At 37.0% G+C, this 25,935-nt stretch overlaps 3 protein-coding genes across 11 annotated transcripts in view; all 3 read right to left on the reverse strand.

Moving 5' to 3' along the window:
- The window catches only part of LOC124399837 (serine/threonine-protein kinase WNK2-like), a 49,065-nt gene extending 42,985 nt beyond the window's left edge, over window positions 1-6,080 (reverse strand). For 3 of the 7 annotated variants that reach the window (XM_046871085.1, XM_046871084.1, XM_046871082.1), the window contains exon 1: window positions 4,137-6,077. In XM_046871085.1, coding sequence (XP_046727041.1) covers window positions 4,137-4,793 — 657 coding nt within the window. In that variant the 5' untranslated portion in view covers window positions 4,794-6,077. Of the gene's footprint in view, window positions 1-4,136 lie in introns of all 7 variants that reach the window. The other 4 variants (XM_046871083.1, XM_046871087.1, XM_046871088.1 and 1 more) reach the window with 4 other exon arrangements.
- Window positions 6,081-9,600: 3,520 nt separating this feature from the next.
- Window positions 9,601-17,830, reverse strand: LOC124399720 (sushi domain-containing protein 3). Its single transcript, XM_046870863.1, has 5 exons — window positions 17,610-17,830; window positions 15,477-15,665; window positions 14,816-14,954; window positions 12,735-12,866; window positions 9,601-10,315 (listed from the first exon to the last, which is right to left on the reverse strand). The coding sequence occupies exons 1-5, from the start codon at window positions 17,659-17,661 to the stop codon at window positions 10,177-10,179; spliced, it is 651 nt and encodes a 216-aa protein (XP_046726819.1). The 5' UTR covers window positions 17,662-17,830; the 3' UTR covers window positions 9,601-10,176.
- Window positions 17,831-20,131: 2,301 nt separating this feature from the next.
- fgd (faciogenital dysplasia) overlaps window positions 20,132-25,935 on the reverse strand; it is a 50,027-nt gene continuing 44,223 nt past the window's right edge. For all 3 annotated transcript variants that reach the window (XM_046870861.1, XM_046870862.1, XM_046870860.1), the window contains 5 exons: window positions 25,140-25,190; window positions 24,835-24,936; window positions 24,249-24,383; window positions 23,458-23,598; window positions 20,132-21,275 (listed from right to left, as the gene is read on the reverse strand). In XM_046870861.1, coding sequence (XP_046726817.1) covers window positions 21,036-21,275; window positions 23,458-23,598; window positions 24,249-24,383; window positions 24,835-24,936; window positions 25,140-25,190 — 669 coding nt within the window. In that variant the 3' untranslated portion in view covers window positions 20,132-21,035. The remainder of the gene's footprint in view (window positions 21,276-23,457; window positions 23,599-24,248; window positions 24,384-24,834; window positions 24,937-25,139; window positions 25,191-25,935) is intronic.

Genomic DNA, 25,935 nt, shown 5'->3' on the forward strand with positions numbered 1-25,935 from the left:
TGCATGAAATGCATCATACTGTGCACAAGGTAATTAGAATTCACCCTGGCTAGGATGCCATTCCTTCACAGACCATCACACACAAACACACACACACACACACACACACACACTCACAACAAGGTGCAATTTACCATGAACAAGCAAACTAACTGCATGTTTATAGGGACGTCGGATTAAATCAAAGAAGTATGTTTATGATTCTCACTTTCTCTCAATCTCTGTAGTGAAACTTCTTTCGGGGCTAACATAGGACTTAATGTCATTTGACAGATCTGATTTTTGATGTATGCATCAAAATATGTAAGTAAATAAACCAAGACACTGTGCTGATTGTAAATCTTTATTACAAGATTGCCTGGATGACTCATCCATACTAAAAAAAAAAAAATAGATTTTTAGCTTATTTTAAGCAAAAAAACTAAAACAAAGAACAACTCTACTCAAACTATAAGCTTGATAAGTATAAGTAAAATATTGCACAAGTTGTTTCCCCTGTGCTTAAAAAACCCAAAAGTTAAGATTTAATCATTCTAAATACCTCAACATTGTGATAATCAAGATAAGGTGCTTGCAAAGCATTTGGGCATGGGACAAAATGTTGTTTTCAAAAAGACAAAAGGTGAACACCAGGCTCATGAATTCTGGCAGGGTATCAAACTGCAAAAAAAAAAACATACAGTGGAGGAAATAATTATTTGATCCCCTGCTGATTTTGTGAGTTTACCCCCTTGCAAAGAAATGAACAGTTTAGCATTTTATAATAGGTATATTTTAACAGAGACAGAATATAAAACATAAAATGCATTACATTTTTTTTTATAAAGGTTCTAAATTAATTTGTATCTAATCGAGTGAAAAAAGTATTTGATCCCCTTCCAACCAGCAAGAATCCACACCCCCACAGACCCAAATTAGTCCTGTCCATCAACTCATTATGTGTATAAAAGACACCAGTCAAAGAATCAACCTCTTCCATTCAAACCTCTCCACCACCATGGGCAAGACCAAAGAGATGTCAAAGGACACCAGGGACAAGATTGTAGACCTGCACAAGGCTGGAATGGGCTACAAGACCATGACCAAGAAGCTCTGTGAGAAAGAAGGATTAATTGGAATAGTTTGATTCTGTGACTGGTGTCTTTAATACACATAATGAGTTGATATTAGGAGTTCTTTCTTAAAAAGACAGGACTAATTTGGGTCTGCGGAAGTCCGGGTTTTATGGATTTCTTTTTATAGACTGACTCTCTCTGTTAAAATATATAAAACAATATATAAAAATTCTAGACTGTTCATTTCTTTGTAAGAGGATCAAATCATTATTTCCCCCACTGTATATACTGATCAGCCAAATGTTTACGACCTAATATTGTGCAGATATTGATCCTTAGTAAATAAACCTTGAGAAGTGCAAGCAACTGTAATCTGTCTATGATTTCAATGAGCATGATAAGAAAACTTTGAAATCATTTTGTTAAAAACAAATAGGGGAGGAAAAACTCTACAATAAGCCCTCATTAACTTTGGCTGATTTGTGCACCAGCTCTCAAAAGGTTATATCCAGAGAAGAACCATTTCTTGTTTAATGCTCCTACTTTCCTCAATAACTTTACTAACTCTATAGATTAACAATTATTATAGTAATAATTGACAATGATTTTTATATATAGGTTTAAATATTATGACTAAAAATTACTTCAGAAATGTTTTCCATTTAATGAACCAAAACATATCACTAAAACATGGCCAACTTCACATTTTGTGTTTATACTCTATTACTGTAAAATCATAAACCCTTTTTCCTAAATCACTACACTGAAGACAGTTCACAATTGACTGGACATTTGTCTCAAACGACTGCTGAATTGATTTCCTGCCAACTTCTCCTCTACCCCTTTTCTCCAGCAAAATACTGACTGCAGCTTCAGCTGTTAAAAGTCTGTAACATTCTCCACTCTACTAAAAGGGGTAGGTGATACGATACAAATAGACATTTCTACAATACAGTATTTATTTATCAATTCACGATAAATACTGAAATTTATTTAAAAAGCGCACTAAACATCTGTAGACACCTCACTGTCTTATCATATGTCTTTTTTCCAGATAGTGTACACTCGATACTGTATACATTAACCTCCACGTTTCTAGACTTTTCACTAGACTGAAGTGTAGCTCTGAGAATTGTTACTACAAGATCATTAGTGAGGTCAGGTAGTGATGTGAGAAGGTCTGGGGTTCTGTCAGGATTCCATTTCATCACAAGGGAGTTTAGTAGGGTTGAGCTAAGGGCTCTGTGCATCTTCCTCTAGTTTAGAGATGACCGAACTAGGATCCATGGGTCAAAGTTAGCCTGGGGTGACCTTTTTCTTGGCCCACCATGCCATATATGGGAGAGATGCCAATGACTTAGATCTTCATTTCTAATTAAAACGTAACGTTTCTGTCTCATTTTCTAAGCTAAATAAAGTAAATTACAATTAAATGTAACGAATAAGTGAATTTGACTTAGCACAATTTAGAAAAAATTAATGACTCATAAAAATCATTAGTGTTACAAGAATATGGCTGCATTGCTTATCGCATGAATAACTGTATTAGGCATTGAACTTAATGAAAATAAATGGGATTGTGTTCATTGTACTATAACTGTTACTGAACTAGAAAACTGTTAAGCAGATCACAGATTAATGTTTTCCTATCTATTAACCTCTAAATATTCTGAAAAGATCAATATGAAAAACCATGTCATCTTTTATTTTAATATAATATACAGTGCATTCAGAATGTATTCAGACCCTCTTTACGTTTTTCAATATTGTTATGCTGAGGCTTGATACTACAATCGCTCGAAATGATTTCTCATTCAGTACTCCATAATGACACAGTGAAAATGGAATTCTAGAAATTAAACAAATAGATAAAATAATCACATGTAAATAAAATATTCAGACCCTTCACAACACTCAAACAATGGTTCAGGTGCCTCACACTTCTCTTGATGATTCCGGAGATGATTGGAAAAGTTTATTGATTTGACATGATCTGGAAAGGCACACAGCTCTCAATAAGAAGCCTCACAGCTGACCATGCACATCAGAGCAAAAACCAAGTCATGAAGTCATACTTTGGGCACCTCTGCTATATTTCTTCCACCTTAACCTTGGCAAACCATATCTGATGAACCGCTCTTTGTGTACAGGGGTCCTGTGAAACTGGAACACTTTTTGAGCCTGTTAGTACTAGTGAAAGAACTGTAAATCTACTGCTTATACCTCATCCAAGTGAAAAAAAAAACCTGCATAATCGCGCCAAGACCGGATATATAGAAATATTTCATGGTGCTGCAACTTTTGCGAGAACTCAAATGGCATATTACAATGTCAGATCAACAGTTTTCACTGCTCATGACTGCTTCCAGATTATATTCCATATCCTGCACCTCCACTTTTGGGACTAAAAATGCTAAAAATGACCTACCCTAACATTGCTCATGACTGCTGCCATATTATATTCCTTAAAATATGGCTTAATTCATCATGTCATAATAAACAGATGATCCTAATAGTTTGCATTTCTTTAAGGATTTTGCACCATCCCAACTACTTCTGGGTTTAGAACCACTGCCATGCAACAAATGATAAAATCATAGTGAAAATCATGTTGAATAAAAGATCTTTTTCATGGTAATTTACTGTGTATGTTACTGCTGTCTCTCATTCTGCACCCAGGCCTCGCTCAGCATTGTAGTGCCAGTAAAACAACACAGCTTGAGAGTATTTTTTGTCCAGACTATGGACTGCTAATGAGCAGTTGGCTGAGCCCCAGAACACTTCATACTGTAGCTGTGATGAAGTCTTGTGCTGACAGCTCATTCTTCTCATTGCTTTATGAAATTCTGCATTACAAATACACCAGATGTGTCAGTTCATTCTAAATCATTGCACATTTTTCCCCACAATGTATTTGTATTATTTTATTGCAACAGGTAGATCATGACCAGGGCACGCATATTTAGTTATGGAGCAGAAGTAGGTCGGGTGATGTAATGTATCTTCTGAGATGATATTTCAGTCTCTAAACGGTTGCACACGTTTTTATTGTGCTGCAATTAGACCCACACCTTTACGTACCTGGAGTTCGCACCACGCCACTTCCACCCAGGTCTCCGTGTCCAAGCCCTTGTAGACGGTTTTGAAAGAGCCTCTTCCAAGCTCGATGTCGAATTTGAGAAAGCGGCCGCTGGGAGACGTGGCTACGGCTTTCATCTCGGCCTCCTCTTCGTTCTCCTCGCTCGCGGTCTTCACGGCGCTTTTCCCGCAGTCCTGTGCCTCTGCGTTCACTTGGGGACCGGCCTTGTCCTTCTCCTCGTCGGCACTCGTGCTTTCCGTGGCGCTGTCCTTTTGTCCGGCCTGACTCTCGGTGCTCGAACTTTCTTGTAAACTGGACCAAGCGCGCCTGGTCCGGTCCACGATCGTTCGCAGGCAAACGGTGGAAGTGTCGCTACGGACGTCGTATTCCGGAGCCTCGTGCGGCTGCTCGTCGTCCGCAAACCACAAACTTCTGCGGATGAAGCGGTGGCCGCCGGAGCGCCGGCAACTCGACAGCGGCGGATAAGCGCTCGGGTCGCTGGCACCACGCACCGCGCCCGAGCCGTCCATCTTATTCACGTTGCCCTCGCTGACGGAGCCATACATACTCCCGTTGAGCTCGCACTGCCAATTGGGAACGGATGGACACTTGGACATCGATGGACCGTCAGCGGATTTGAGTCCGCTGCCGGGCTCCATTGTTTATAAAACACACACGGTCTTCTCTAACAATGTTCGCCTGATCGTTTCCAGCTCACGTGGACCGGCGTCGTTTGCACCACGGGGGCGCGGCGGCCGAGTTCATGCAGCGCACGCACTCTGGCGCAGTTCAACATGGGCCAATTTCGCACCATCCACCAAATAATAAAACGAAAAGCAACCAAGATTTGTTACGAACAACTTTCGAATCGATCCGTTAATCGACCTGATAAGCACAAAAACGGCGTGCGGGGTCTACTCGCGTGGTCGGCGCTGTGAACGTTTCGCACGCGCTGCCTGCGCAAAAAGAAACGAGCGATAACTGACGTACATTTGGCGCAATTACAGCTGAGTGTGGAAGGTTTAATTTAGGCTGCGTATATGCACGAGCGCAACCTGCCCCTAATGTCCGGTCAGCAAACACCAGCAAACACCCAAGCTGCTCCCCTCAAAGCTGGGGCGAAGGCAAAACAGAAGATGACGCCCAGGATCTGTGGCATTTTCAGTTTGCTGACTCCAATAAAACAGCGTCTTTGGACATCCGTGGCAATAAAAGCAGCTCGTCTGTGAATAATAACCATCAATCAAATGCCTCTATCCGTCTGATCTCCGCATCTCCCATGAAGACCATGTCGACAGAACACAAGACCACCATTCGCCTCGATTTTCCTCCTGGCGTCCTTAATAAAGAAATGCTTTTCGTGGCTTTTAAGAGATGATGAGATCAGATGTTTTCCAGAGCTACAGCTATACATCTAATGTGGGGTTTTCATTCAGTGCGCATGCAATAAAATACAATTAAATGTTCGCAGTGCTCCGGGATCCCACAAATGTTCTTACGCAACCCCTTTTTTTTTATTTCGAGCCAGGGGGTTTCGTAGTCTCCATCTCCTCCACGCCCATAACAACGTTGTGACGAATGAATCCAATAGGAAAGCAGGCTACACTGGAGACTCGGTGACAGCAGAGGTGAGGTGGAGATGAGGAAGAATTAACCTGTGAATGACTAGAAATGTGCGCAAAAAAATGAACATCTGCACAGGGTGCGGTTGGACGCGGGATTTGGAAATGGTAGCCTCTATTTCTTTATTTTGACCTTTCTGTGTGCAAAAATATCTGGGGTTTTCTATGCACCCTATTCGTTCGATGTATGTCCCAGATATGAGAATAGAATACCTATAATAATCATTTTTTATTATAATTGAAAGGTTTGCACTGATTTTTTTTTAAATATTTATAATATATTATAGGATCATTCAAAATAATCCTGTTCACACATATGCCATGCGTCTTCATCATCTGTCTTCTATTAATATATCTGGCACAAGCTTTCTTTCAATCTTCCTGGCAGACTTTATCGTGTTCTGTATCTATTTCACAAATACTCCCCCCATAGTTTAAAGTTTTGGCCCTCCTTTTTTCAGAATATGTATGTATATAATATATATATATATACACACATTCTGCCTCTTGGTCATGCAGTTTAGTGCCATGGTCTCTAATGTCATGTAGATGATATGCATATGTGAGGCAGAATTTGGTGCACTGTATCTCTGCCCCTACAGCAATACATTGCATTTAACTGTGCTCAGAAAAGTGTCTTTAATTTAAGCTGTAGTGCTTAACATGGGGTTGGCACAGCCAATCTTCCTCCAATTCGAGCTTGTTTTAGGGAGGTGTTATTTTATTGAAATCATTGTGAGATGAAGTTGGGGTGTCATTATGATGCATAATCTTCCTCCTGTAATGTCTAGTTTTGTCTTATGTACCATGTTTGGTCTATTGCCAGAGTGATAAATCAACTACGACTACAGGATGTAAGTGTGTGAGCAGAAGTGTAGGGGCACAAGAGTGCAGACAAAAAGGAGAGCAAGACCTTGGCATGCCTTAAATGTAAACTATAGTATTCTGTATTTTACATGGGGTTGAAACAAGCAATTGTAGCTGACGGAAAAAGAGAATGAGTCAATCAGTTAGTGAATATGTTGACCCTCATATACCATCATATACAAAAAGTAATAATCTACCTCAACCTCGTTTAGCTTGTTTTAATATAGTAAGGTGCTATATTTATTAAGCTAATACTGTATTAGATCATATTATATCTAATTATCATTTTTCATTAAAAAAAAAAAACCTAGTGATTCTAGCAGTCAGGGAACTATGTTAATAATATAACTTTTTTTTTTTCTTTTTTTTGAGGATTACACATTTTTGCATTGTATATACCACAGCACATGCTGTTTACATAAACGAGTGTGTTTTACCAGAAGCTTTGCATCACACTTGGTCCTAGGCCACAACTTAAACGTGGTGATGAAGGGGATTGAACATGTGACCTCATGCCTTACACATACAAACCATGCACTTCCCCACTAAACTATATTCTCTACACCTTACAACATAGCCATCGTTTCTAAATTGAGCCCCAAATGAGCATTGCCTTCTGGTTTTGGTTAACCCCCTGTAGTGGATGAGTGAAAATGAAAAAAAACAAAGTAGTTTGCCTTTTCTCTAACTGAAGATTACCTCAGTGCCACATAGGCAATGGAAACAGTAGAACATGTTGCCAGAAGGCATGAATAGGGATTAAATTTGTGCTCTTCAATTTAAGAGACCAGCACCTTGTCACTTGGCCACCAGGCCAAAATAAAAGTGCTCTGATGACATAACCAAAGAAGACAAAGTGCTAAATAAGATGAGACAGTATACATACAATTACTGACCCAGTTGAGGCCTTAATAAGCCAAAGCTAGCAATGAAAATAACTGGTGTGATTCAATCAGTCCAAGAGCAAGTTACAAATGAGTTATTGTCAAGGCATCTTTATAACTTCGCACTACACACTTCTAGCTTTTCTTTGCATCAAACGAATCCTAAATTTCCCAAAATTCGGTTTATCACCATAAAAACAGACAAACAAGGTCATCTCAGCCTGACCTTTTGGTTCATAAACTAGCGTCAGACAAAACACCAAACAAAATACCACTCTCCTGGGAACTTTTTTATCGATCGATATTAAGCCAAAACACACACATGGAGATGCAAGAGCTTTAATTCTAGACCGCATACATGCAAAAAGTATGTTTTCCCACTGAGCATGTGTAAACAATTTTATAAGTCAAATAAGTCATCAAGCAACAGCAAAAAGCTGTTTGTTCTTTTTAGCAAGACCCACACAACTTGGCCATCATGCCTTAACTGAGGAACAAAATATTTTGACAAAAACATTGAGAGAACGTGAGTCCATGAAGCATGGACGATGAACAACGGTTTTGAGGCTTACACTTTGCCACTTAGACACCATGCCACAACAAAAGGGCTTTCCTGACACACAACAGAACAATACAAAGCACAAAATATGATGAGGGAGTAGCACAGTATACAGATACACAGTATACTCTACTTCTATTGTGTATGTGCCATAGCATTCAGCGTTTACGAACACAGATTTAGTCTGGTATAAGCGTTGTGAGTTGAAAGTCAAGGTCTACAGTATACAAGAGATTATACCACAGTGAGAGATGCTTAGACACAATTATGAGCCAGTTCCAGAGTTCACCTACCACTGTTGTTTGCGACTGAGATGTCAGCAGAGAAGATGAGGTTAATTGTAGTTTGGCTTCTGGTTTGTGGACAAGAGTTTCTGAGTCTGTGCGGTGTGATGACAAATAAGTTTGAGACAGATGTGTGCAGCATACTCAGAAGTGAAGTCAATAATTGGTCTTCGTTGTATATTTTTTTATTTTTATACTGTGCCAAATGTTGTCAAATGGTAAATGTTCTGAACTGTAAGCAGGCCAATATAGCACTCAGACTCTTCTACTATGAAGCCATGCTTGTGTAATTGATGGAGTAAGCAGTTTGGCATTGTCTTGCTGGAATATGCAAGGCCTTCACTGAAAAAGATGTTATATGGATGGAAGCAGATGCTGCTCTTAAACCTGTATATACCTTTCAGTGTTGACGGTGTCTTTCCAGATATGCAAGCTGCCCATTCCAAAGAAACTATAGCACCCCCAATACCATCAGAGATGTAAGCTAAACTAAGTGCTGTTAACAAGTCATATGGTCTATCTCCTCTTTAGTCTGGAGGATGTGGGGTCCATGGTTTCCAAAAAGTATTTAAAACTTTGATTGGTCAGTACACAGAAACGTATTTTACATTGCCTCAGTCCATTTTAAATGAGCTTTTACCCAGAGAACATGGTGGCATTTTTGGACCATGTTTACAATGTCGTCTTTTTTGCATGGTATAGCTATATTATGTACTGTAGATAATTAGATATTTCAAGTCGTTGAAATAAAATTTCTTTAACTTAAACTAAGGAGAATTTTCTCAGTTTAAACTTTTTTTATATGTGTTTTGATATGTTTTCTATGTTCTACTATGAATAAAAAATGGGTTATTGAGTTTTGCAAATCATTGCACTCTTTTTATTTATATTTTACACAATTGTCCCAACTTTTTTTAAGTTGTGGGTGTACCTAAAAATTTGGCCCATAGTATCAGAAATGAGGGCCCTCCCCTCATATGCCACAATTTTTGAAGCACATCACTGTGTGTCTTTGTATGTGCATGCAGATTTGCATACCTACTGTGGTTTATGCCACTTTTAGACAATTTGATTGTTGCCAAAACGTCTTTTGCAATGCCACTTGAAGTATCCAGAGTGGCAGTATGATGTATGCCATTCACTTATATCAAACCTCACCTACTACTCAAACTTGATGCTCTCAAAATGTTCTAGAGGTTTCTCTCTTAACTAATATGAAAAAAATCACACATACAAAAAAAAAAAACCCATGATGTTAAGATTTCATTTTGCTTCTCGATACAATTTATACAATATATTAGAAGAAAATGAAAAAAAATCAGCCATTTTGGCAAGTGTTAAAGTGTGAGCATGTTTAACAAGCTATTTGATTTTTCCAACAGGTGATATAAAGCTGTAAATCTTAAGCAAACTGTTTATACAAAATTGAAAAACTATGCTTTCCTAAATTTCAGTTTTCATACTTCAATTATGTGATACATTTGTTTTAAATGTCATGTTTGCTATAAAATGTTTAGTAGTCCTATTTTTCACATTCTTTGAAGAAAAAAAGAGTCTCAGAGACCATCATTAGCCCCATACCAGTACCTTTTCAGTTAGACACCTCTGAAATCAACTTGAATGCTGACACCATGCTAGGCCTTCTTGTCTGACATTGATGCCCAACCACACTATAGCTGTTATGGGTTAATGGGCACAATTTGCAAAATTATGTATAATTGTTCATTATTAAATGTTAAAGAACTATTAAAATTCAGTTACAGCCCAGATTTGATACGCAGGTAAGGATTTCCCTTTTTAAAGTGTCTCCTCCAGTCTGTCCAATATCAGCAGAAATCTGTGTGCCTGTTGCTGTTGCAATGGTTCGGTTTCATGGTGATTGCAGTGTGGGGAGTGGGGCATTTGCCCCAGGGCTGGCTGTGAGTGGTGGGTGGTTGGGAATCAGAAGAGTTTTTCTGATGACACCTATAAAACAGAGAGAAACAACTTAACACTTAATACACTTGGCAGCTGGTTTGACTATTTTAGCAATTGTTAGCAAATTTATTGTTGTTTCTTTCTAGGATTTGTGTGTGTTTCTAAGTGGATATTACGTGCATGTAGATCACATATCTGCACACAGCTCACTACACATTAAAAGCAAAATTCCAAATGCTAGCAACAGAGTGAGTTTAAAAACAGGCAAAAAGAAAACGACTTTACAGATAATAATAAAAGTAATTGAACCTGTTTTAAAATGAATAAACTCTACCATCAGCACTGTTTATGTACCTAAATGCATCAAACTGGCAGTTATCAACCCCCTAATTAAGAAACCTCTATATAGTCCTCTATATAGTCCAATATCAAACCTCCCCTTTATCTGCAAGATTTTACAAAAAGGTTGTAGCACAGCAGTTATGCTCACGTCTCCTTGGGAACAACATTGTTGAAATGTATCAGTCAGGATATAGACATCATCATAGCACAGAGACAGCTCTAGTTGAAGTGGTAAGTGACCTGTTATTGGCCTCTAATCAGGGTTGTGTCTCTTTACTTGTTTTACTCGACCTTAGTGCAGCTTTTGACACCATTGATCATACTATCCTGCTTGCTAGACTTGAGAACATTGTTGGTATAAAGGGAACAGCTCTCTCCTGGCTCAGGTCTTATTTGACTGATCGCTATCAGTTTGTTGATGTAAATGGTGAGTTCTCCACACTCGCCGAGGTAAAGTTTGGTGTTCCGCAAGGATCTGTCTCAGGCCCACTGCTTTTCTCTTTCTAACTGCTGCCACTGGGTGAAATTATACATAAACATGGTAATTCCATCCATTGCTTTGCTGATGATACACAGCTGTATATTTCAGCAAAGCCAGATGAGAGAGATCAGCTTAAAAATGTTGATGAGTGTGTAAAGAACATTAGACAGTGTAAGCTTGATAACTTCCTTCTGCTCAACTTTTATAAGATGGAAGTACTTTTACTAGGACCACATGCAGCTAGAAGTAAACTTTCCAATTACGTAGCATCTCTGGATGGTGTTTCTGTCTCAGCAGTCAAAGACCTTGGTGTGATTATTGATTGATTATAATATTACCAGGATTGTCTTATTTCACCTTAGAAATATTGTTAAAATTAGAAATATGATGTCATTACAGGATGCAGAAAAACTAGTTCATGCTTTTGTTACATCTAGATTAGACTACTGTAATGCCTTACTGTCTGGGTGTGCGAGTAAGTGTATAAACAAGCTTCAGTTAGTTCAGAATGCATCAGCAAGAGTCCTTACCAGATCTAGAAAATATGACCACATAAGCCTTGTTCTGATCAGTCTACAGTGGCTCCCAATTAAATCTCGCATTAATTATAAAATACTACTATTGACATATAAAGCACTTATTGGTCTTGTGTTGCAGTATCCGAGTGAAATTCTGTACCAATATGATCCTCCACGCCTACTTAGATCAAAAAGTGGAGGCTATTTTTTGGTACCTCAAATAATTAAGACTACAGCAGGGGGCAGATCTTTCTCTTATAAAGCCCCACAGTTACAACAACCTTCCAACCAGTGTTTGGGACTCTCAGTGTTCAAGTTGAAGCTGAAAACAAATTTTAGTCCAGTATTTTATCAGTAGATTTTTTTAGGTAAGGGAGCAGATCTAAAGAGATCATGGCTATAGAGTGTTCAGCGGTTTGTCACTCAGATTTGTTGACGGTGGTGTGGTGGGTCGTCTCTTATCCAGAGATCCCTCATGTCGGTGTTACCTTCCGGCTCTCCCTTTTAGTTATGCTGCCATAGCGAGTCTTGCTGGAGTCCCCAACTGCACAGTGACACATAATAATCCATATCTTTCTCTTCCTGTCACCCCCCCCCCCCCCCCCCGCTCCTCTCTCTTTTGGTCGCGTTAAACATGCTCCTGAGGTTTCAGTGATCACTGTTCCTGCCCCTTTCCCCTCCTCGGATCTGCCCACTTCATCCTGGCCTGCCTCTGGATAGTGTTTTCTTCGATTAGAGGCCACTCTGTGCAGCTGGGAATGGATTCTCATCAACGCCCTAGGGATCCATGAAATTACAGAGTAGGAACAGGAGCTTTGAGGATGATTTAAACTGTAGTTAATGTCAACAGTCTTCTACACAGACTCAGGACCACAGTTTGCTTCTGATCACATTACTGCACCCCTGAACAGTCTGGTTCCTCTCAAGGTTCCTTCCTTATGCCATCTCTGAGAGCTTTTCCTTGCCACAGTCGCCACTGGCTCGCTCATCAGGGACAATCTTACTCTTATAAAGAACATATTCATTTTTTTATCACCACATTATCTGTGTAAAGCTGCTTTGAGACAATGTTCATTGTTAAAAGCGCTATACAAATAAAAATTAATTGAATTGAGTTAAATAGTACCTTGAATGTTGCTCCTGGTTACTGTTGTTGTTATTGTTGTTTATTAATCTGCCATTATGATTATAGAAATGATCTCTCTGTTCCTCTTCATTTAACTGTTTCCAAAGTCTGGCATTTTCCCTTTCCAATGCCCTATAAGCAAGCACCACTGTTAAAATTTTGTGTAATGTAAAATAAAAGTTAAATCATATAAAAATCTGACAAATTCCTTGACAAATTCCTGAAAAAAAAAAAACAATGTTCACCCCCTACACATTTCATACATTTTTGAGCTATGGGGTAGAGTAGCTAAAAGGAAAACAAAAACAAACACAAAAAAAAAAATCCAGAGGCCTAAATCATTCAAAACCACATGGCAAAACATGTTATGGTCTGATAAAATTAGGCATAATTCAAAACTAGCTTTAAATATCTAGTTTGGCTGCAAGCAACTGAAGAGGGGGGAAAATATTACCTTCCAATGTAATGAGGAAAAAAATAACATAACTCTATGGCAAAAAATACTTCAGATTATGATCAACATTTTGTAATGACCCAGTCTGAGCCCAGCTGTAATGTTTTCAGAAAACATGTGGAATGGTTTGGAGAGCGCTTACAATTAGATAGATCTGCAGCAATTATGCAAGGAAGAGTGGAGTAAAATCAAGATAATATAGATTATGATGATGTTGATGATGAGTCTCACACAAAAAGCCTGGGTACAGTATTACAAGCAAAATTTACAAAGTATAAGTTAAAGTAAAGTATTAGTTATGTGGTGAGAACAGTTATACAATATGTGTAATGGGAAGTGGTATCTCAGTGGTAATGGTGGTGTAACTTCAAATCCCAGCATCACTAAGCTGGCACTGTTAAGCCCTTGAGCAAGCCCCTAACACTTAACTGCTGTATGCAATTGAATAAATGCTCTGGATAAGAGCATCTGGCACTAATCTGGAATTTTATTTTGTATCTCCCACCCAAATCTTTCTATTTGTTTTAAACTTGAATTTTGTTGGTTGCAATATCAATAAATTTTATTGAATTTTGCATTTCTGGAATAGTAATAACATCTGGCTAGTATCAACCTAGGAAACACCAGGAAAACCATAACAACCAGCTATCAACATCATAGAAACCATCGAGTAAGTCTAATCTTAAAAATCAAAATAATGAACCAACCCATTCCAGCTAAATTGAAAACACAAAAGTACTTGCACATAATTAAAACAGTCAAAGTCTATGGATGTTTATGCAACTGATCCTCACCCTTGTGTTGTAGGAATGAAAGGATTAAAACTATTTCTTACTGTGGAAGTCGTGGCAGCAGGTACAAGAAATGTATGGTGAAGACTTTTACTGCTTTTACTGCTTTTAAGAGGTTAAACTAGATTAGGGTTCAGATCATTTTCTCAGTCAGGTCTGTGAATTAATTAATTAAAAACTTTGTGGAGCTCTTGATATTAGTTTGGACAGAATGAGTGTATTATATTGACCTTGTTTTGAATAATGTCTCAAACAGAATGTCATAAACAGGCAAATAAAGAATATTAGTACTGTAATTGACAAAGTCCACTATTTTATAGATGCCAAACATTCAACAATGATGCAGAATACACAGGTGGTAATAAAAGGTAAAACCTTTGAAAACTTTTGGGTAAACAATAGCAAAGAATGTTTGCTAGACGTTTTATATTCATATTCATTCATATTCAGGCACAGTCATACTATGTACTATGACTTTATACTGATACAGTATAAAGAGTTTTCATAAATTCAAATTTCAGCTCAATTAAAGGTTTGGAGGTTTTGTACGTCATCAACATGTCAGTTAGGTTTTATCAAATGTAGCATTTTTGCATGTATGTTAACCAAAAATGTCAGAAACCCTCAGAAACACCTACAAAATGTCCCCTGCTCAAACCGGTTAGTATAAAGAAGGATAAACAACATGTACAATGTGAACAATTGATATAATTGACAAACATGAAAATAAGAGAATTATGTGTATTTTGGAAATTATTGAAATATATACAAATTAGGACTGTCCCATGGCTGGTTTCATGTCTTCACTCCTGTCATCTTCTGTTCTCTAATCTCACCTGTCCAATTGTCTCGCTTCCTCTTTCTTCACACAGTTCAGCAAACACGAAGTAATGAAGTATACGCTCATTATTATGATGATGCCTGTGCTGATAATTGACAGCAATACAGCCAGATGGAAGTCCTGGTGTTCAATTTCTAATAGGAGATTAGATAGTTAAGAAAACATAAAAGTAAGAGAAATGAATAGGATAAAGCATATGATAAAAGCCAATAAAAAATAATATACAATTGAACTAAAAAATGCATTGAAATTAAAATATATTCTCTATAATCCTTGTAAAAAAAAACATCAAGAAAATTACAAAAGTTTAGTTAATATAATTTTGTATATAATTTTTTTTTTACATAATTATAAAATGCTGTTAATTCAAATATCTCTTGTAAACATTTATAAAACACCACTTGATTAGCTTAGTTTTGACTGCTTTTGTTTTTAACAAGTCAATTTGGAAAGGATTATCTTACCTAGTAATCAGCAGTAAGCTCTTTTGGTAAGTTATCCTACCCACCCTACTTAGAATCACAGGGTATGCAACTTAAAGGTAGGTATTACCATTATAACTAACACTCTTCCTAATTATCACAGGTATGCTAATAACTGTAGTGTCATAAAAAAGGTAAATTAGCGAATTGTGTCATGGCTTGTGTGAGTCTTACTTTTACACTCAGGGATGCCCCCCGTCCAATGGGTGCCATTACTATACTGCTCACATTTAATCAGGCCACCACTGCTGGCACGATGCAACAAAGGGCACCACAAGGTCATCACTGTCCCCACATTGGTCCCATTTCCAGCCGCTAGTGTAAGTGTCCCAATAGATGGAGGCTTTATGGGATTGCAATGACCTAGAAAGTGATGCACAGAAGAAAGCAAATAAAACTTTATGAACAGTGCTGTAGAGTTTCCTAAAAAATGTATTGCCATATTGATATATCTATTGGTGGCCATAAAGAGATGGATGTCATCATCAAGAATACTCAGATAGACTGTGGTATTTTAAGAGTATTTGGTTTATAATATGGGGCCCACAGTGTGGCAAGTAAACACCGCCCACAGTTTTACACCATCATGCCCTGAATTGTTGAGGTAAGGCAAAGTCTTGGGTTCATGCAGATAATCCAAAATTCTGACCCCACTATCTGTATTTTAAAAGTGAAATCATTCATAGCAGATTGAACTACATTTTATACGTTTTAATTGTCCAGTTCCAGTGGTCATATGTCCACAGTAGTCCCAGATTTTAGTTTTTGGCTGACAGGAATATAACCCAATGTTGTCCTGAACGAGTCCATCTCTTTCAAGATTTAACATCCTGTGCTTTCTGAGTTATTTTTCTGTGTGCCAAAGTTGTAGAGTTGAGTTAGCTTAGGCTTATTGTCAGCTGAGATCACTCTAGCCATTTGGCTCTGCTCTACAATTTTCCACTCAGCCATGTAGTTGGCATTTGGTGGATTTTTTTTGTAAGGAAAACAAAAGTAGAATTGCAAGAGAAAAGCAAAATGGTTCGATGTGGCTAATGCTCATGTATATTAATCCTTCGGGTGACTATAAGTAATTTTTCCTTCCTTGTGCCAAAAAAAGCAGTTACACACTTTTTTTAAACCCTAATGGGGCCTCATGTCTTATCACAGTCTGTGCAGAATTTCTGCTACTTGGTTAATCATGCCTGCGTTGCCTTGCAACGTTACACCATACACAGTAAACCTATTTTTCTCATAAAGTAGCTTATTTATAATGATCAGACATACCAGAAAAAGTTCAATGTCAAATCATTGGTTGAAAACAATGTCATATAATTCATTTAATCTCTGTAAAAATGTTGAAAACTGGAAGCTGAACTTTATGCTTTATCCCAACAATTAGCTTGCAGCTGATCAACAGTTTCCTGTTCATGGAAAAGCAATTTTTAAAACTGCTCCAAATATAGTGGATCATTTCTTAACTGGTCAAAACCAATGATCTAATATTTGTCTTCATTTTCTTCTACAGAAAAACACAGCAAAACTGTGCTTGTTATTCCCCCACTGTAAAAAAGAAATAAGAAACTAACTGATTCCATTGTTACTTCCTGTTGTTCAGTTTGGCATTTCATACAGCCTCTGGACTCTTTGGAGTAAGTCTCAAAAAGTGAACGAACTACTTTGGCTGAATCTAAATACACATAAGTGGAGGGTAGAAATCTCTTTAGCTGGATGATTGTCAAAACACATATGCAGTATTTATTTATTTAATGTAAACATTAAATTAACAGTTACATACTGTATAGTAATCCTGTTACTAGACTTTATATAAAAAAATAAAAAAATAAAAAAAATGATACATTTTACTTATTGTTGGCAAAATATATTCTATTGTCCAAAACCGTTAAGGTTCCACAGTAACAATTAGAAAATCCAATCAATATAAGCTTTTTTAAAAAAAAAAATATTTACATTACTAATGCCAAATTAGATACAAAAAAAAATAATAATAAATAAAAAGAATATAATTAAAATCTGGTTTCATTTTTTTCAAAACTCAGTTCTGGGTATTATGTTTTTAATTCAACTTACTTTGAATACTATACAATGAAAGTGCTATACATAAATATACACATTATATGTAAATACAGTTGATCATATGTAACAGTACTGCTTTTATACCATACAATATTTTCCAAATGATTACGAAGCTGTATTATAATCTGTATTCAACATAAAACAGAATATATACACATACATATACTGTATATACATATACATGTATAAATGTGTGTGTGTGTGTGTGGGTATGTATGTATTTGGGGTTACCTGGTTGGTATTCAGTCTGGTTTTTGTTTTCCGGTGTTACGTTGGACTCCATTAATCCCCTGACCTCACGAGAACAGCAGACCGACACTTACAGGAACACGACGACTTTTTGTCTTGAAGCTGGAGAAGAGCTTTTAAGGCCTATGCACGGCTTAAGTCACCTACTAGTCTGATGGCACACGGCTGTACAGAAAAGTTCCTTTCCGTTTTCAGATAAGCAGAAGTATACGCCTAGCACGGATGTCATCAAAAAAAAAGATGTTTCAGCGAGACAGGAAGTGTCTCTTTCATTCTCTACTACCCTACAGTTGTGGTTTTTACAGCCTGCGACAAAGAATGAAAGTAATAAACTTAAAATGAGTAAGTGAATTAGACAGTTGCTATCAAAAATATCCTAATAGTTTATTTCATGATAGAGAGAACATATTTTTATTTAGAGAGAGAGGCAAACAGAGAAAAAGAAGAAACAGATGCATATAATTTTCTATTGTTCATCAATGAAAAGGGCCCACAGCTCTCCAGGTGTTATTTGGTTGGTACACTGCTCCTTATACAGCAACGTCAGTAGGGGATGTGACATTTCCATGTCGTGCCATAAATTTATTATCAGCGTACTGACTGCAGCAGCACTGTCAGGATTTTTAACACATCAGGACAACTGCTTGGTTAAGAACAGCCTGCTACCCAAAAATATCTAGCTAACATTAGTGCTTTTTTTTGTAAGCCAGAAGTAAAAAAAAAACACAGTGTACAGGGGTAATAAAGTATATACAGTGTTTGAACACCCTGATACTGTCTTTCCTGTGCCGTCATATTTCCATTCTGCAAATAAATTTAGTGCACAGAAGATTAACTAAGAAAAAGTAAAAACAGCATAATAGAATAGATAGAATCACTCTAGACACCTCTAGAGCCTGTTCTATTCTATGTACCATTATACTGTTCTAAATTTTAATTATTATTATTATTATTAATGTTGTTGTTGTTGTTTACAGTTTTAAAAAGGTCCTTGGCTATTAATCAGAGTAATGTGAAATGCACAAAATATTTTTGCTCTGTGAGCAGGAAACATGAGGATACACACGTTCTATTCTAGAGTTCATTAACATAAGTTTAAGTATTTAAAAATGATGTCCAGAAAACCAAAAACAGACCTAATTGTTTGCAACTGGTAAAATGTTTATGATGGAAAACACTCGTCATACTAATACTTGTAAATTTCAAAACGTTCGAGAAATAGGTTGCAAAATATCTACCGTATAGTATCACTTCCTAGTAGTGGAGCAACTAAATAAAATTACACAATAGACGCCTCAGACTTACATTTTTTCATGCATTGTGAAATGTGTATGTGTAAGCTGTCTAGAAAAAAACAGTATATTTTGAATATTTGCTAAGAAGAGTGCATTATATAAAATTATATTATAATAAACTTTAAACCTATAATAAATATTATGTTCCTTCATTTCTTGAGCACAGCAAATTTTGTGATTATTGTCATCTACATTACACTGAAATTCAGCATAAATTAGCTTAGCTACATATCACACACACACACACACACACACACACACACACACACACACACACACACACTATGGACAAAAGTATTGTGAAACCTGGAGGCACACAATTGTATCTTTGAATGCAGTAGCATAATATTTTCCCTTCGAACTTCCCTTTGAATTTGCCCATGTGTATCAAACCCAGCTCAATGAAGATATGGTTTACATGGGTTGGAGTGAAAGATCTTGAGTGGTCTGTTGTATAGTTCTGGCCTCATCCCTACTGAACACATTTTGGTTAAATTGAAATGCTGACTGCAACCTAGACCCATCAGTACCTGACACTCCGAAATCTAGTGGAACATCTTCCCAAAAAATGGAGGGGACTAAATATGGAATGAAATGGCCATTACATATGAATCTTTTGTTCAGGTGTCAACTAAATATATATATACTGTATATATATAGATACTCTATTCTCTTGGGCTATTTTTGCAGGGATGTGCTCCATACAGCTAAATACAGCAGCATGGTAGTCATAGGAGTAAAGCCCTACCTGGACAACCCTATTTAAGTGTATAGTATTTCAGAAGCAAAAACAGTTAACAAAAAAGTCAAATTTTCACCATGCACACACGCAGTAAAAATACTGTCACCATTATTCAATTGTACGCTTATACCAAATAAACTTGGTAACACTTTTGCTAAAGTCCTTAAAATTATCTGGAAGTATTTACTTACAGTACTATGCTGAAAAGCAGAACATTGTCAAAATACATCAGTACAGATATTTTTAGTTTCAGAAAGACCTAAAACCACAGAAAACAGGAACCTATAGACTTGTCTTTACTATAACAACATCCTGGGTATTATTTGTGTAAAAAAGATACAAGACTTGCAATAGAAACTCAAACACAAAATGAACCAGCAAAATGAAATGAAAGCACAAGAAAAATAATAAGAGGTTAAGATAAGAGGTTTAACTATAAATAGAGGGAAAAAAAAATTTAAAACATAGAAGCTGGATGTTATTTTATTCTGATGATTATGGTACACACAATTCATTTTGTGAACACTTCTGGTTTAAAAATGTAGGCAAATGATCCTTGTTCTGTAGGTTAAAATTCATATTCAGAAGGCAGAAAAGCTTGAGTTGTTTTTTTTTGTTTTTTTAAAGCATAATTATAAATATGTCAAGCATGTGACACTATCAAGAGTCGTTTGTTTTACTTACAGGCTGGTAGCTAACTCTTACAATACTTACAATACAGAATAAATACATGAGACATACTGAGGGGTGAAGGTTTGCTAGATTATTCTAAAGGGCCATGTAGAATTACAATGAATTGCAATAGAAATGCATGAGCTGAGCAAAAGAGACTAATGATGAAATGATATTACAGCAGAATAAAATCAGTGGCCCGCCACCTTTGTTTGTCTTACTTTAAATGAAGGTTTCTCTTTCATAAACCTGGAAAAAAAAAATCTACAAAACCTCAACATGGTATGCAGGCAGAGGGCAAAGGGTTATTAAAAAAATAAAATAAAATCACATAGTGATGAAAATGTAAAAAATGGTGTCTGGAGCAAAAGTGAAAGTGAGTTAATGCTAAACAAGAACATTGAACAATCGCCTATCAGAAACATTCATCTTGAAATATTTAATAAAAAAAAACAATCTATAACAACCAGGGACTTGTGAAAAATAAAAGGGGGCGGTGCATTTAAGAACCATCAACACACCGGTGACTGATGGGTTGGAACAATGGATGTATGTATACAAATGCATTGTGCTTTTGTGGGAAAAAAGAAAGTAAAGTGTGAAGAAGAACTAATAAAAATAAAGGAAAAGTGCTGAGGATAATGTGAATTCAAGTAACAAGTTCAAGAAGACAGAGTTCTGTTGCTTCAATGCCTGTTTTCATTGGCTCTTGCGGTGCTCTGCCAGGCTTAGTGATGTTTCTAGAGCCACTCTCTTTGTAGCCTGGGACAGAAGCTCCACCCACTTGTCCATTAATTCTACATCCACGGCACTGAAGAGAAGTGCATGCTGGGAGTTGCTGAGCTTGAAAACATGCTTGCTTTCCGACTTCTCAGTGGGTGTTAACAACGTGGTGACCTCAGAACCAGGCAGAGAGATCGTCCGAGTCCCGCGCACATCCTAATAAAAAAATGAATAAATAATTAGGTTCCGAGAACTGTTCCTGAACAGCATTCAGATTAAATTAATATATTAGATTATTTCTATATCCTGGGTATAGGCTTTAAAATCATTATGAACCTGAGCAGGAAGGCCACGAATGATTAAGATTAATGGAACAGTAGGTACAAGATTACAAAATACAGTCACCAATATCAATCGACGCCACACTCAATTAGAATATTTAAATCATTACTTGTGTGGCCTTTTTGATAAACTTTAAACAATAATACAATCAAAACCAATTATTATTGTTTATGATCCAATATTAATACAGCAGTTTAACCCCCACAGAATAAAGTTATAAATGTTTAATTTCTTTGAATAATGTATTTCTGTCTACACATGTGTGTGCGCACTAAGGATGGTAAGATTCACTGCTTGGTATCGGTGCATCGGTATAAAAGCTAACGATGTGATGCATCGATTTTAAAAAGTGTTTTTAACATATTTGCATTGGTATAAAAACTGATTTCCTTTTTAAAAACAATTATTAGATGCACTATACTCTTATTATTTAGAAAGTGACCAATAATTTGTGATTCATATTTTATATGTAGATTGATTTCTCCAACATGTTCTCTCAGCACCACTGCTGCTACGTGGATACGACGCATCACAACACTACAGAGACCGAGGCGTTTGCTGAGATTTACATAAATTATAGATTAACATGGCAGAGGTAGAGCTGCATCTTCCTGGAGACAGAACAGTGAAAGATTATATTGTTTTATTTAATCTTTTTTTTTTTGCCACCACAAAGGCCTGTTTGTGAAAGGGCCATGCGTTAGTAGGCACTTACGTAAAGTTATAATTTGCTGTCTGTCTGAACCAAAGAAATAAAAGCAAACAATTTGTACCGTATTGAATTGCATTGCAGCATATTTTTTCCATTGAATCGCATTGTGTTGAATCGATTTGAAATCCTGATCGCACTGCATTGTAATCGATTCGATCTTTAATGTATTGTATTGTTGTTCAGTTATGGAGATGCACATCCATAGTGTGTACGTGTATAGACAATGCCACCAAACAGACAGTACCTACAAAAGACTACAAGTCTAACAATGCCTTTATTCTCCCTCAGGGCTTTGAAATTTTAGTGCAAGCCAAATCAGACTTGGTAAAGAATCTGTTTGTAAAAAGGACACAAATTTTTGCTGTCACAAAAAGCATAATTAGATGCAAAAATTTCTGAATGATGCTTGAAGATTAGCCTCACTAAATCAAATCACAAAATCCCACCAATCACCAAATCCCCAAATCTACAAATAGATACCTAAATTTCTAAATTGTTAGAAATAAAAAATAAATAAATCAAGAATATATATATTAATATTATATTTATATATTATATATATTTATAATATATTTATATAATATAATTTTTTTCATGTCTTTGAAGAACAAACAGCGACTCCCTCGGACACAATGATAAAACTTGGTCCTGGATCTTCCAGTTGGACACTCATCCAAAACGTACAAAAAGTGGACTATTCCAGTGATCTTATCTAAACACTACTGAAAAACCTTTGTCCACAAGAGAGGATCCAGATTTCGAAAGGATCTGCGAAGATTATGTTTAGTAGAATGTTCCCAATTTTCATCAAGGATTACAGAAATGCTGAGACTGCAAAAAACGTAACACATGCAGTCTTGTTAACCTTTTTTTTTTTTGTAAGGTATTAATTTTTAAAGGGGACCTTTTTAAAAAATATTAAATGGTCATATTAACATAATTAACCACAAATCCAGTCTCATATTCTGAACAATTTAACCTTCAAAATACTGCTGGAGCTGATTGTGCATGATCCTAATCTCAAAGGTATTACACCTGGCGGGATTATGCAGCACTTCATTTGCTTCTTTTAAATAAAAAACATGGGCTGTTCCTAAAATGAGTCTGGTATGAAAGGGAAAAAAATAACCTTGTAAATAATAAATAAAATATTTTAAAGGACAATACAGATAAACAAATAATATAGATGTGATGTGAAGAGACAGAGTCAGATTAAGTGTTAACTGAGTGAGCACCGGTCAGACAATTCGAGGTAAGGAGACAATCCCACTGACCTCAATCTTAATCATTCCCAAAGAAGCAGACAGATAAACCACACACAACCACACACACACACTGTAATACCTGGCTAACAGTCTGTAGGTAAAGCATTAATGGTTCTGCTCTTGGAATGGCCACCCAGGTCTTGGTCCAGCTCTTTCCTTTCTCTTGAACCAGGAGCTGGCTGCATAGTACACAACTATCTTCTGTCAAAGAGAGCTGCTTCTGCAACATCACATAAGATTATACACAAGATTACAATTAGACCCACATTTTAAATTATACAGTACATGCAGTGCGAAAACATACCAACACAATGGTGGTCTAAACTAGCTTTTTTTTTTTTTTTTTTTTACATTTAAGATAGTCAAATAGTAGGAATATAAAGTATGCATTTGCAACATATACTAGCAGAAGTCTTGTGTAAAGGAATAACTGTTCTGCAGGGGAAAAAAAATGTTGGCATAATTATGTGTGTAAACCAAGATTACTTGCACGGGTATTAACGTGTCAGGGTGATACCTGCCGCTGTATCAAAGCAAAGCAGGTAGTACAACTGGCACAGACGTTTTTTCGTGGGAATCATCATGTGCATGTTTGTGGGTACGTAGGTGTATATTTAGAAATGAGTGCTGCTTGTATGTTAAGAGGACCGGAGTATGTGGTACACAGTTGTGGTGTGAAAGTGCACTTCTCAAAACAGGTGGGAGGTATTGTGTTTTGAAACAGATTTACTCATTTTCCAGACATCTTTGAACATTTAAGCTAACTGTGGAAAAGTATCATTTGGGGGCATTTCCAATTAGAATTATTTTTTAATCAGCTATTTACCAAAAAAAAAAAAAAAAAAAAAAAGTGAGTTTCCTGCGTCTCACCTCGACTGCTGCTTTCTTCTTCTGCTCAACACTGCCCCCTGGTGTGCCATCAAGCCCTTGCAGGACTTCGAAACACTGCTTACATGTGCGGATGTTCTTGGTCTCGGACACCTTTGAGCATTTACCACAGATGGCCTGCAGGGTGCAGCAAAGATGTAGGAAAGGTCATACGAATGCCACAATCATGCTGTACACCCGACGGCATTCTTATCATTAACATATGATAATCTTATCAAACATACGATCACAATTTAGATTAATATTAGTTAAAAAAACAAACAAATAAAAAAAAACAGATGTTTCAGAGAATCCCCCCACACTCAGAATTAAAGCCTGAACTCATGCCCTAGTTTTAGCCTTACTGTATATTCATAATCTGACTAAATAAATACCTTAATAAATACAATACAAAAAGCGACAGAACAATGGCAATGATAGCTGACATTATATGACTTATTATATTATCAATGGCAAAAGGATTGTTTAACTTGAAGTGGAAAATACCCCAAAATGTCCTAACTGTGACGCTGAAACTTTGCCCCACATAAGCACAGGAGACGTACATTCACTTAGCACTGCCACTCACCGCGCCACAGTTCTTGCAGTGGTGCTTGCGTTTCGTGAAGTGAAATGTCTCATTGCAGCCTTTACAAGTCTCCTTCTCCTTTTCTCGCTTCTTTGAACCTTTCTACACAGAAAATTCACACATGTACACACATTTTAAGCATGCAGCGCAGCGCAACTGTGCACCAAATGAATAATGCACTATTTCTAGATTCACTGGTATTTCTAGATTCAAACAGAGAAACAGAGTGCGCAAAGGAGGAGAAAAAAGTGCACATGCGAGAGAACAAGATAGTCAGAGTTCCAGGTATGCATTTAGAAACTCACCCTTTCATTCGCACCTCCATCTGAATCCACAGATGCATTACTCCATGGATTCTGTGTAGAGAAAAAAAAATTGGGTTTATGCAATCATTAAAGGAACAATTCAATATGCTTTTAATAACGTCTATGTTGTAAATATAGAACAACTCCAGTCTGGGAGGTTCAGAGCCCCTGCTTAAAGACACGTGATTTATTTCACCAATATTTTTAAAAGAAAGTGAACAGGACATGTATAAGGACAGTATGACAGCAGTAAAGTGTGCAGTAGGAACGACAGACTGGTTCAAGGTGGAGGCTGGACTGCATGAAGGATCGGCTCTGAGCCCTTTTCTGTTTGCAGTGGTGATGGACAGGTTGACGGATGAGGTCAGACAGGAGTCTCCATGGACTAAGATGTTTGCGGATGATATTGTGATTTGTGGTGAGAGTAGGAAGCAGGTTGAGAAGAGCCTGGAGAGGTGGAGGTACATGCTGGAGAGAAGGGGAATGAAAGTCAGTAGGAGTAAGACAGAGTACATGTGTGTGAATAAGAGGGAGGGAGCAGTGGAGTGGTGTGGTTGCAGGGAGAAGAGGTGGTAAAGGTGGATGAGTTTAGGTACCTGAGGTTAACAGTGCAAAGTAATGGAGTGTGTTAGAGAAGTGAAGAAAAGAGTGCAGGCAGGGTGGAGTGGGTGGAAAAGAGTGATAGCAGGAGTGATTTGTGATAGAAGAGTATCTGCAAGAGTAAAAGGGAAAGTTTATAGGACTGTGGTGAGACGTTGTATGGTTTAGAGACAATAGCATTGGGTAAAAGACAGGA

This window comes from Silurus meridionalis, chromosome 17, assembly GCF_014805685.1.
Source record: "Silurus meridionalis isolate SWU-2019-XX chromosome 17, ASM1480568v1, whole genome shotgun sequence".
In the NCBI taxonomy this organism is placed as follows: Eukaryota; Metazoa; Chordata; class Actinopteri; order Siluriformes; family Siluridae; genus Silurus; species Silurus meridionalis.